The 13100-nt window shown below is 43.0% G+C and overlaps 2 protein-coding genes across 8 annotated transcripts in view; both read left to right on the forward strand.

Annotated features, from left to right (window-relative positions):
* atp8b1 (ATPase phospholipid transporting 8B1) overlaps nucleotides 1-2908 on the forward strand; it is a 33148-nt gene extending 30240 nt beyond the window's left edge. For both annotated transcript variants that reach the window (XM_027152674.2, XM_027152678.2), the window contains exon 28: nucleotides 1179-2908. In XM_027152674.2, coding sequence (XP_027008475.2) covers nucleotides 1179-1400 — 222 coding nt within the window. In that variant the 3' untranslated portion in view covers nucleotides 1401-2908. The remainder of the gene's footprint in view (nucleotides 1-1178) is intronic.
* Nucleotides 2909-3767: 859 nt separating this feature from the next.
* Nucleotides 3768-13100, forward strand: part of dym (dymeclin) — a 73643-nt gene continuing 64310 nt past the window's right edge. For 2 of the 6 annotated variants that reach the window (XR_007138917.1, XM_047805333.1), the window contains exons 1-6: nucleotides 3769-3925; nucleotides 5729-5987; nucleotides 7745-7797; nucleotides 8266-8359; nucleotides 8641-8774; nucleotides 9121-9193. Coding sequence is in view for 4 of the 6 variants with exons in the window: in XM_047805333.1 (XP_047661289.1) it covers nucleotides 5848-5987; nucleotides 7745-7797; nucleotides 8266-8359; nucleotides 8641-8774; nucleotides 9121-9193 (494 nt within the window). In the remaining 2 variants the exon portion in view is untranslated. Of the gene's footprint in view, nucleotides 3926-5728; nucleotides 5988-7744; nucleotides 7798-8265; nucleotides 8360-8640; nucleotides 8775-9120; nucleotides 9194-13100 lie in introns of all 6 variants that reach the window. The other 4 variants (XM_047805332.1, XR_007138916.1, XM_047805330.1 and 1 more) reach the window with 4 other exon arrangements.

Here is a 13100-nt window from a genome sequence, read left to right on the forward strand (position 1 = left end):
CGGACTGACTGAGGTCTCCCAGTCAGGAAGCCTAGGTCATGTTAAGTAATGTAAAAAAACAAAACCTGTAGCTACAACATACGTTTTGACGTCCAGTCTTTTCCCAGTATTTTCGTTGATGATGATGATGATGATGATGATTTAGTGTTATTAAAAGGATTTTCCACTGTTACAGAGCTTTCTAATGGTTAGTGGTAAAGCTGTAAGTGTTAGTTTTTCAACAAAGCTACAGTAAGACTTGAGTATATAATGCAATTTTTTTTTTTATCATATTAATTTCAGTAGATGAAAAAAGGTGAGGTAGGTGAGCGAACGACTGTGTATGGCTCGTTGATAACAGGAACCGATTAGTTTGAGCGTTCTGCAACATTAAATGCAATTACACACAAACCCAATGCATGACTTTATTTAATTACTTAATTGTTATTGTGTAATAAGTGTAACACTTGCTGTTACTCGTCAAAATAGTTTTGTTTTTCTATTTTTCAGTATTTCCTTCCTTACTCACTGCTTCATGTTGACATTCAACGTAATTCAAAACCGACTATTAGATTAGATTAGATTAGATTCAACTTTATTGTCATTACACAAGTACAAGGCAACGAAATGAAGTATAGGTCTAACCAGAGTGCAATAGCACTACGTACTGTAAGTGCAGGATATACAGTTTGTACAAGATTTAAATGAGTTAAATAAAGTGTTAATATAGATGTCATTTACAGATGTGTGTGTGTGTGTGTGTGTGTGTGTGTGTGTGTGTGTGCTATGAGCATAATATACAGATGAGTATAATTATAACTGAAATTTACAGAAGGATGTAACAAAATATGGCTATTGCTATAAACAGTAATTTACAGATGTGTACGTACTATGAACGTAATATACAGATGAATATATATGTACTAAAAATATAATATGCAGATGTATTAGAGTTTTATTCCGAGTGATTTTAAAATGATTCGTTCCACAATTCTGTGATTTATCGCTCGGATGTAGAAGACGAAGCTTAGGGTGAAAAATCTTGTCGTATTTATTACGTTCTGCTTGGTGTTAAGACGCACAGGTATAAAACGGTAATTTAATAATTCGAGCAACTTCTGTAGGTAAATATTCGACGTTGCTTATCGTTGTTCTGTGCTACATCATGTTTTGTCTGTATTTTGCTTCTCAACCCGTAGGTTCTCAGAAACAAGAAGAAGTACGAGATGGAGGAAGAGGAGAAGAGGAAGGCTCCTACTTTCAAAAGAGGTGCTCGCTCGCGCCGCTCTACGTACGCCTTCTCTCACTCCCAGGGTTACGCCGACCTCATCTCTTCGGGCCGGAGCATCCGGCAGAAGCCACAGAAGCGGCCGGATGTTAGGGAGAGCATCAGGGAGGAACCCATAGCTGAAAACCTCTGAGACCTTTAATCTCGAAATGTTTAGACAGGCAGGAACAACTACATATCTGTCCTGTTTTTAAATATGCAGAGACTGATGATGGAATCACAAGATTTAATTAAGGAAACACTCGCTCAGCTTGGTTTTAATAATTCGGAATGAAAACGGGCGTGACGCCGCCTGCCGTCTGAAGAGATTCCACGTTGTTTTCCTTTTTTTGGCTCTAAAACTGCTAGTCCCAGGACCACTTGATCTGCTCCCTTCTTTCCAGTGAATATGAACCGAGCCCAGGGGAACAGGAGTAGGGAAGGTCACTTAGGGATCGAGGAGCTCTGTAGAGCAGAACGAGCCAGTGTTTCACAAAAAAAAAAAAAAATAAGACCAACTTGGTTTTTAACACTGTGCATGAAAAACTAGATATCTCAGGATTTTATCTTTCCACTTTTTTTTTTTAAGAAGGTGCATTATATAGAAATCCTATAGGTGTCCTGCTCAAACACTTTCATTCGCGTAATGAATTCACTCGACATATTTAAGTGTAAAGACCGACATACGTTATCTTCCTTCGACAACGCTACAAATGTGACTACATACTTTATTTTAAAAAAATAATAAAAAAGCGACTAACACACTATAAGACTATAAGTACAGTCGTTATATTGTGGTAAATGTTCCTACATAATGCACCTTTAAAACCTTATTTAAGGCCCTGAACTCTGCCTCGAACTTCCGAACCCAGGTCATGTTCTGTTACTTTCTCGGTTTTAACGTACTGACCTGCAGCTTCATCGGGGCAGAGAAGGAGCCGGTGGTATAATGTCTCTTAATTTATCTACCTTTGTGAATATTTTTCATCTGTCACATGACTCTCGACTGTAAGGCTTGAATCTTTATCACGTTAACGACTTTGGACTTTGAGCTGCATGATGGATTATACTCAAGAACACTTTTTTTTTTTGGCATTAAGGGATGACTGGGTGTATGTGGGATGCCTTCCAGGTGGAGAACTTCTGAATAATGTTTACACTAATATTATTATTAATTTTTTTTTTTTTGCACTTCCGTCTCCGCTAGTCGGGCAGATCGTCTATGATCAGAACGGTGTCATTTTCTCTGCACACTTTGACTCGTTTTTGTTTGTTTTTTGTTTTTTCCTTGCCTTTTGTGTCAAACATTTCCCATGATTTTCCATACAGCACTAAATTCAGCCATATTCAGATCCAGATATGAAGATCAATTCATTCGGTGAAGGAAGTTCAGAAAAGTGTCTGTTTTTAAACAAACAAACAAAAAAAATGGAGCTGTTACATGGGTAAAGTCAATCTGCCATAATATAACGGATGATTATTGGTTAGGTGTCTTTTTAACATGGCTGTTTCCTGAACAGGAACAAGTGCCAGAACGATCAGCAATGCCAGTGCCTTATGCTTAAAATGAAATAAAATAAACGTTTTACACAATGTTGTTTTTAATGTATTGTAATATACTTTGTACAAATAACTATGAATAAAGGTGCACAAATAACTGTTCATTTGTTTCATTTCGTTTGCATGCTGATTTACATTTAAATCTTTATTCTAGATGTTAATCAAAACATTTCAGTTGCCTCATGAACCTTTCCGATTAAATATAAAAAGCGGTATCGTCGTCGTCCAACATCCAGAGGTTCATCCTGAGGGGAAAAGAAAATGATCTCTCATTATATTTCTCGTTATTCTTTACAGATCTTGTGATCACTGATATTCCAGGTCACTTTGAACATACAAACCCATCTGCATTCTTTATTGAATGTAATTTATTCATTATAACAATGATCTCATGATAATACTGTTATTTGATCTCATGATAATACTGTTATACCCAATTTTTAAATAAAATATGTAGTTTAGTATAAAAAAGTATTGTTTCCTAAAACGAGTTGATCAAATAAATGAATGAATGAATGAATGAATGAATGAATGAATGAATGAATGAAGTTTAATCCTGACTGTAATGTTGGAAAAATCCTATAAAATATCAAATTTAATTAGACACATCCCGGTTTATTTTTTTTTTCTTTACTATTATTTTAGATCTTTATTAATTCCCTAGAACATTTTTTTTAATAATGTAAATTGTTTATTTTACAGTACTAACCTGTCAAATTTGTAGAATAACATCTACGCATGCGCAGAAGGCGCGTAGCGTCAAGTTAGAGACAACTACGTAGTTGCTGCTTCCCTGTTTGTCGTCGGTAAGTCCCGCCTTCTGCGCAACGATTGGCTTACACCTCGTAACTCGAGCTCTAATTGGATGACGAACTTGTATTAGCCAATCAGAGTACGGAAGGCGGGTGTAATCGAAATAAAAATAAGAACGCTTTACGTCCAGGTGTACGGTCGCTGGGCGACGTGGACTGCACGTCAAAGCTGTTAGTTGTGAATGGTGGCTAACGTGTCATGCTAACGTCTTTGGGCTCTTTGATATTCCGTATTTTGACACGTCGACCTGCAGGAAGGATATTTAAGGATATATAACAAGGACCGACATAGACGCCATATTTCTAGGTGAGTAAATTAACGCTTAAAAACTAGTTTAGCCGGCATGCTAAGCTAGGTGGCTATGCTAACTTTGCATCTGCGTAGCTGGAGACCAGGCTAGCTTGTGTGAGGTGTAGCTACGCTAAACGTTTACAATCCCACAGCATCCCTTAACCTCTGACAGTGTAAAATGATACACAAAGAAACAATAACGTCTCTAAATATCGTCTCTCTCTCTCTTGTTGTTTTTAAGCTAACTAGCATCAGGCTAACTAGCTAGCTGTCACTGTCGGTATTCGGTAAGTTTTCAAACTAAAATGACTTCCTGGTGGAAAAGTGTCGCTTTGTTCGAATGCGGCTAAAACTCGACAAGGTGTTAAGAAGGATTTCGCACCGGTGGCTGAGTTTTTTATTATTATTATTAGTGCAGCATCACGACACAAGACGTTTTCGAGCTAGTCGTATTTAGTTGTTAAACAGCCGTGACGTCATCAATGCGCTGCCGCGTCCTCCGTTCTCATTGGTCGATTCGTTTTCTCTTTAAAGTTTGTACAGGTTATTACAGGTAGTTATTAAGTAGTTATTACAGGGATATAAGACTCCTGAGACGCAGTAAACTAAGTCTGTCTGTTTATTGTTTCTGTCTTTAAGGAGCTTATGATATGATATGATATATGGTATGATATGAGAGATTATTTTTTTAAGATTTTGTTTCAATTCAGCAGAATAACCAAGACCAAGAAATCAGGCTTTATGGATCTGGATGTTGTTTACATTCACAGTGATGAACCCTGGTGTTTGTGTCAACAGTGAATCTCAGAGATACAGAGATACTGGTACCATATTTCAGTCTGATCATGTACTTGTATGTTATGGTTAGATTTAGGAGGGGGAGGGAGGGGGGTGGTGTGTGTGTGTGTGTGTGTGTGTGTGTGTGTGTGTGTGTGTGTGTGTGTGTGTGTGTGTGTGTGTGTGTGTCGCATCTCATCTCAGAAATCAGGCCAAAGCCAATAGCGAAGTGAAGTGAAGAGAGGAGACGTAGGCAGGTGAAACGGCGAGCTCATCTGTTTATTCAGACCAGGATGCAAGGTGCGGACGTGCCGAGCAAACACTCAAACCTGTTACACCTTTTTTTATTCAGCCAAACTGCTTTAAGATTGTGTGTGTGTTTAAGGGGTGTGTTTAATGGGTGTGTACCCAGATGCTCACCTGTCTCAGTTTATGTTAAGGAATAACTCAGAGGACGGAAGCATTTAGGTCTAAAGAAACCTCCGCGTGCTGGAGAACTGGCAGTGTGACATCACCACGAGTTCTTCATGACTTTATCACGCGGTTTAAACGGAACGACGGCGCAGAGGCGGTTTTTATGGCACGGTCAAACGCTCAGATTTTTACAGGATACTTGCATGTGATCTCTTGCTGTAAACGTGTGTGAAATCATGTGATGAGCAGATTACAGTTTGGGGGTTAAAAGTATTCACTGATTCAGAGGTTTGGAGATACAGAGGTTTATAGGAGTCTCCACTGCGTCTCCACTGTGAGTGTGAACAGTCAGAGATGGGCTTTCTTGTGCTTGTTTACTGTTCTGTGGTCGTTCTATAATGACGTGACCTGTAACTATAAAGGGATAAAAATTCTTTATTATGTAATATAAATGTGGGAAATTTGTCATAAGAGAAATAAACCACAGCAGATAGTAACTTCACAGTGGTGAGGTTAATGGTGGTGATTTATATTTAGGTTTTATTCCTTACTTATTGCACCGGGAAGTTTGTAATCTGTAAGTCATAGTGTAATATTAACCTCATGTTGTGTGCCTTGTTTCTGCAGGGTTTACAGTGTGATGAATATCTGAGGAAGTGTGTGTGTGTGTGTGTGTGTGTGTGTGTGTGTGTGTGTGTGTGTGTGTGTGTGTGTGTGTGTGTGAGACAGAGTGAGTGCTTGGGGCGATGGGTGCCAACACCAGCCAGGTGAGTGACCTGTCGGAGAGTCCGAGCATCCGCACTCTGATTGGTCCAGAACCCATTACGGAGAACGAGCCCTTCTGGAACCAGCTCATCTCATTCACCTTCACCAGTCCATCCTGCAGGTGAGCACAAGACACACACACACACACACACACACACACACACACACACACACACACACACACAGAGCCTCCAGACTATACCAGTCGTATTTTAGCTCCACCCAAAACACATTACAAGTTTATATATGGCTGTTCTCAACCCCCGCCCTCCCCCCCTTAAGCTCTTAGCTCATCACAGAAAGTTTTCTCACTTGTCACATTTTGTTACGTCTAAATAAATGTCCTGCAGACGACCTGAAAATAAAACACGGTACAATTAAATGGTTCTGAAGTTGACACGATGCACATTTTCCCTTCAATAACATTTTCTTAGTATCCGCCTGGCTCTCAGTGAGCGGTCAATTACATCATTTCCTCTCTCACTGAACTCCCTTTAAGTAGTGTCTGTCAGTTGTGCTCTCTCTCTCTCTCTGTCTCGCTCGCTCTCTCTCTGTCGCTCGCTCTCTCTCTGTCGCTCGCTCTCTCTCTGTCGCTCGCTCTGTCGCTCGCTCTGTCGCTCGCTCTGTCGCTCGCTCTGTCGCTCGCTCTGTCTCTCTCTCTGTCTCTCTCTCTGTCTCTCTCTCTGTCTCTCTGTCTCTCTGTCTCTCTCTCTCTCTCTCTCTCTCTCTCTCTCTCTCTCTCTCTCTCTGTCCCCCCCCCCCTTCATGCCTTTACAGTCACTCATTTAGGATCGAGACTCAGGTCAGAGGAGGTCATCATGTAGCTGTCAGAACTGTCACAGAAAAAGAGCAGAACCCTCTGCTGTAGCAGCTGGTATTTACCCGAACGCCCGCCAGGCCTTTTTTTTTTTTTTTCTTTTTTCTTTTTCTTTTCTCAGATTCGCAAACGCACACATCTACATCTGGGTTGTGACTTACGGTGCATATGACCGTTACGCAGGCGAGGGGAAAATCTACCCCGTTAAACATCCTCGCTCATGGTGTCATAGGGTTCAGTATCAACTACGACACTTCACTTCAGCCGCCAGCTGAGCTCATCCGGGAGGAGCCGCCGGGGCCGGCTGGCGCAGGGCGGACTGGCACGAGCCGGTGGAACACTTTTATTACATACATCATGGGATGAACACAGCAGAGATGCAGTGATTTCTGTATCTCGGGTGATGAAAGCGGAGCCAGAAGGTTAAGAAGGTTCTGAACTTCAAGTAAATTGCATTAATATACTGTTAAGTGACGTGCGCTTTATGCTGGCAGACCGTTACAGAGCCTAGTGTGATCACACCCTGGTGATAACTCACCTCACCACGGAGTAAAGCTACCAGTTACACACTCAATCATACCTGCCAGTCCACCTACTAATATGTTATTAAGTTAATCATCTTAACCCGGAGCTTCCGAGTTGGAGGCGGAAACAGATTTTTTTCAGCTAATTAAGAGAAGGTTCTTGCTCGTCTTCATCTAAACAAAGTGACTTGCACATGATGTCAGAACTCCGATCTCCCAACTTGTAAACGCTGAACTTTTAATGATCTGCTTTTTTTTTTTTTGGTTATCCTGAGGCAGAAAACAGATCACGCTAATTTAAAAGCTGCCCTTCAGCGTTCTTCATTTGCATGCTCTTCCTGATCCAAAGTGACTTTCAGGCTTCAGTAAACCACACAGCGGGGTTTAAACGAGATTTCTTGCACAACACTAAGCTGCATATCGAAACCTTCACGCAAAAACACTAAACGGACGCCAAACGTGTCGTTAATATCCGACGGTCAGATGTGTGAAATCTCCTGAATTCACCTGGTTTCTCTTTCATGCTCGTCGTTTCAGTGCTGATGCTAAGCTCCTGGAGGAGGCCGTCATCCCCCTCGCTAAAACTTTAAGTAAGTCCCGTGTTGTTTTTTATTCGTCTCACTCAGCGGCACAGGGCCGAGAGGTGGGACTGTGTATTAATGATCATGTCACCAATTAATTACGGCATCAAACACTATTCTGGGATTATGTAATAAATCGTTCATTAAGAAATACAGACTTATGCGATTTAAAAAATAAATAAATAAAACCGTTGTAAAAAAACATTTTACAAAAATTATCATAGAAATATCTTTATTATTATTATTATTATTTTATTGTTTTATTGTTATTATTATTATTATTATTATTGTTATTATTATTAAATTATTATTGCTGTTGTTATTACTTTATTAATATAATTATAATTATTATTAGTAGAAGTAATACTTTATTTTAAATAATGATGGTATAGTGGGTCATTTTGGCCTTTTTTTATTGGTAATTTTAACTTTTTTTTTTATTACTTTTTCCTTTTGCATTTTTTTTTCTTCTTCCAGTCAAGAACAATCCTAGATCAGGGAACTTTGGCGCGTTGGTGAGAGTGTTCCTGGGTAGAACCAAAGAGCTGAAGATCTCCACTGAGTGTCAGGAGTGAGTACCCATGCAGAGTTGATCAGTAACTTCTCTATCAATATTTACTTCTAGGTTTTGAGCCAATGATCTTCAATTATTTATTTCCACAAAGAAAAACAAGGTTGGCGTCTAACGAGTAATAATTAAACTTTAACATATGTACACCTTCATATCGTGTGTTGGCTTCATGAGGCATCTTTTAATGCGTGTGTGTGTGTGTGTGTGTGTGTGTGTGTGTGTGTGTGTGTGTGTGTGTGTGTGATTCAGAACTTCCACTAACTCTTCCTGTCTCTCTGCAGTCAGCTGTTCATCTGGCAGGCCCATAATGCTCTGTTCCTGCTGCGCTGCCTGCTCAAAGTCTTCATCAGGGAGATGAATGAAGAGGAGCTGCACTTACAGTTTACCTACCACACGAGGGCGCCAGGATCCTGCGGTAACACACACACAGCTCGTAAAGTCAATTTCTAGGCAGCTTTGTCGGAAATCTTAAAAAAGGAATCAGGAATTCATGGCTTAGTTTGTGTAGATGTGCTGTAGGTTATAGCACTTTTTTTTTTTTTTAAAATAAACATTAAACATCAGATGTAACGTTACTGTGTAGTTCGATACATCTGCATTCTGATCGGTCAGAAGGTTCAGGTGCGTATGTACTGTTTGTACGCCGGTCAGTTCATGTCGTATATGAGAAGTGCTGAGGAAAAAAAAACCCCGTTAAGTGTTTAATTGCGTGTGTAATGGAATTGTTTCTGTTTTCTTTCTCTCGTTTTTTCCTCCTCCAGACACAAGCAGCGAGGAGCTGATGGAGGAACTGATCTGTAACTTGGTGCATCTCATCGTGGAGGTGCCTCTGCTGTGAGTGATGGCTTCGAGTTTTTTTTATTCCGTTACTTTTTTTTTTAGTCTTTTGTATTGTCTGTGTGTGTCGTGATCTGCCACCAGGTTTTATCTCCTCATGAGTAATGTGTACGGTGGCAGTTTGTGGCATTCTGGGGACACACAGTGTCTCACACGTATGTGAAGGTCAGTGAATAAGTGTGTCCTGAGTCACGCTGTCTGTCTGCCCTCAACACGGTTTGTTTGTTTTTTATAGCCACTGTTTTTAGATTTGAAGTTACTGCGTCACTGAAGTTACATCACTAGATAAAGGAGTTCAGTAATAAGTCTGGAGGCCGGTTGTAACCTGATTATTATTGTTATTAATCATTTTTAACAGTATTACAGTCATAAACTGAATTTATATTTTATCATCAGATACTCAGTAGTTTTTCCCCTAATTTGGTCATTTTGATGATAAAGTGAAAGACTTTAGACCCGTAAAGTCAGTCAGGAACATTGTGTGTCACTATAAGCGTTATCTGCCCTCTTCCACATAAGTGTGTGTGTGTGTGTGTGTGTGTGTGTGTGTGAGAGAGAGTGTGTGTGTGAGAGAGAGAGAGAGTGTGTGTGTGTGTGTGTGTGTGTGTGTGTGTGTGAGAGAGAGAGTGTGTGTGTGTGTGTGTGTGAGAGAGAGAGAGAGAGAGATAGAGTGTGTGTGTTTGTGTGAGAGAGAGAGGGGAGTGTGGTGTGTTGTGAGTCGCTGGTAGTGTGTGACGAGAGAGAGAGAGAGGTGGGTGTGTTACTCCTGGGTAGAGAGAGACGAGAGTGTTGTGTGGTGAGGAGGAGAGAGAGAGAGAGTGTTGGGTAGAGGTGAGACTGAGAGAGAGAGAGGAGGTGCTGTGGTGGGAGAAGAGAGCAGAGGGTGTGGTATTGTGTGCGAGGCGAGAGAGAGGAGAGAGAGAGAGAGAGAGAGAGGGTGGCTCGTGAGAGGTGTGTGTGTGTGTGAGAGAGAGAGAGAGCGAGTGTGTGTGTTTTGGGTGAGAGAGAGTGTGGATGTTGACCGTAGCGGGGAGAGTGGGCTGTGTGTGTGTGAGAGTGTGGCCGGAGGAGGGTGTGGTGAGAGAGGGTGGGTGTGACCACGGAGGCAGACCCGTGTTGGTGTGAGAGTGTGTGTGGGTGGGGGAGAAGTGGTGAGGGGGGTTGTGTGAGAGTGTGTGGAGTGAGGTTGTCCCGGTGTGGGTGTGGTGATGTGTGCAGGGTGCGGGTGGGGGGATGTGGGAGTGGGGGGGGGTGTGTGTGTGTGGAGTGTGGTGTGATGGGCGGTGAGAGGGGTGTCGTGTGTGGAGAGTGTGTGTGTTTGTGTGTGAGAGTGTGTTATGTGTGTGTGAGGCGAGAGTGAGTGGGGGTCGTGTGTGTGAGAGTGGGTGTGGGTGTGTGGGAGAGCGGGTGTGGGGTGGGTGGGGTAGACGAGAAGTGTGTGGGGTGTGTGTGTGTGTGAGATGGGGTGTGGGGTGTGTGTGTGTGTGAGATGGGGTGTGGGGGTGTGTGTTTATGGTGAGAGGTGGGGGGTGGGGGGTGTTTGTGTGGGTGGTGGTGGTGAGAGAGAGTGTGGTGTGTGTGTGTGTGTGATGAGAGAGAGCGTGGTGTGGGTGTTGTGTGAGAGAAGAGTGTGTGTGGTGTGTGTGAGACCGAGAGAGAGGAGCGGGTGTGTTTGTTTTGTGTGTGAGAGAGGAGAGTGTGTGTGTGGGTGTGGGTGTGTGTGTGGTATGTGTTCTATTCTTGTTCGACGATCCTCGCGAGATGAATCTTGTATCTCGTTTGTGTATGTGTGTGAGAGAGAGAGTGTCTGTGTATGTGTGTGTGTGAGCGTCTGTGTGTGTGCGAGAGAGTATGTGCGAGAGTGTGTGTGTGTGTGTGTGTGTGTGTGCGAGAGAGTATGTGAGAGAGAGTGTGTGTGTGTGTGTGTGTGTGTGTGTGTGAGATGGGGTGTGGGGGTGTGTGTGCGCGTGTGTGAGATGTGAGAGGGGGTGTGTGTGAGAGTGTGGTGTGTGTGAGAGTGTGTGTGTGTGAAGAGTGTTGGGTTGGTGGGAGAGCTGTTGGGGGGTGAGAGTCGGTGTGGGTGGAGGGTTGTGTGTGTGTGAGAGTGTGTGTGTGTGAGAGGGTGTGTGCGTGAGAGTGTGTTTGGTGTGTGGTGGGTGTGTGTGTGTTGGTGGTGTGTGGTTGTGTGTGTGATTGTGATGTGGTGCCGAGAGAGTATGTGCGAGAGAGTATGTGCGAGTGTGTGTGTGTGTGTGTGTGTGTGTGCGAGAGAGTGTGAGAGTGTGTGTGTGTGTGTGTGTGTGTGTGTGTGTGTGTGTGTGTGTGTGTGTGTGTGTGAGAGTGTCTTTACATCAGTAAATATATGGTGACGTGAGACTGAGTGTTCTACAGAGTGTCTGTCTGCACCTGTGCTGTTTTATTTCAGTAGACAGAGCAGGCCTAACACACGAGCTCTGTGCAGAGACCTGCGTTTATTCTGCTGTTAAAAACAAAGCACACTTATTACTCAGTGCACGCAGACACGAGCGGAATGTGTTTTATTTACTCTGGCTCCTGCGTATGGAACTCCGCTCCGCCGAGCCGCTCCATTGTTAAAGCGCAGAATGTTATTATTTTCACTCCCTCTTTGTTGACATTTTGCCGATTTCCTAGCTACGTGTCCGAGCGAAAGAATCTTGGGCCGTATTCAAAGGTTGGACACGTTCTGAACACACGGTGCTTTCATTCTCCGTTCTGGCGCAGGTCGTTATGCGGCTTCCGCTTGTTCTCCAGACGGGGATTGTGTTGTCCAGTCGGAATTGGATCAGAACGGACGACAACAATCACCCTGAAGGGAAAGTATTTATTTATAAAGGATGTACGATTCTGTTACACCGTGTGTGTGTTGGTTCTACCCTGTGACCACTAGGGGGCAGAATCCAGCCACCAAAAAAAAATAAATACTCAGAAAATTATTTAAAGGCGTTTGTGACGCTTTAAGTGGTTGACCAATCAGGTCACATGTTGGGGGACAAGCAATTTTTTTTCTAACCCCTTCCCCCCCATCTAATTTGCTACCAGTTAGCATCGTGTTTCCTGCGAGACGCCCGAAGCCAGTCAGTGTACCGCGTCAAACCGCTGAATCGTGCCGCATCACGGAGCAGCGTAGTAACAACACACTTCGTGCGGAGATGGGAGGGGGAGGAGGAGGGGGGGATTACTATATTTTATGCTTCTACCGATCTCACCACGTCTTCAGTTTTTCACTTCCATCCTTTTGTGAAAAACTCTGTCTTGCGCTAACCGTTCGTTCGGCGCAAACAGTTTACACCCTGAACCTAAATGTTTCAGCGAGCCCTTGTGAGGACGTTACCGCTGACTCAATCATAATTAAATGAGTCCCACAAAATCATTAAGTGGTTCATTTGACTCCTTAAACTCGGTGCTAACTGCCAATTAAGGGAATTAAATGAGCGCTCATTCCAGTAAGCAGGCAGGATAAATGAGAAATTACACCGCGGTGTTTGCCTCAGCAGTTACAGCAAAACGCCGGAAGATGTTCGACGTGTCTGCAATTAAAGACGAAAATATCGATGACGCAACGAAACCGCAGATCGCGACCCGAGAGAATTGCTGGTCGTGTGTTCCGACTTCTTCCAGCGAGTCGTATCCTGAGGAAGATCGGGAAGGGGCTCGTTTCTGAAGAATTTAGTTGCATTCAAATCCTAAATGAATCTGTTTTCAATTTCCAAAGGTGTTGATTAGTTAACGAGAACGCCGCCGTACGCTAACGAGAACGTCGCCGTACGCTAACGAGAACGTCGCCGTACGCTAACGGGAACGTCGCCGTACGCTAACGAGAACGTCGCCGTACGCTAACGGGAACGTCGCCGTACGCTAACGAGAATGTCGCCGTACGCTAACG

Source organism: Tachysurus fulvidraco, chromosome 21 (assembly GCF_022655615.1).
Source record: "Tachysurus fulvidraco isolate hzauxx_2018 chromosome 21, HZAU_PFXX_2.0, whole genome shotgun sequence".
Taxonomy (NCBI): Eukaryota; Metazoa; Chordata; class Actinopteri; order Siluriformes; family Bagridae; genus Tachysurus; species Tachysurus fulvidraco.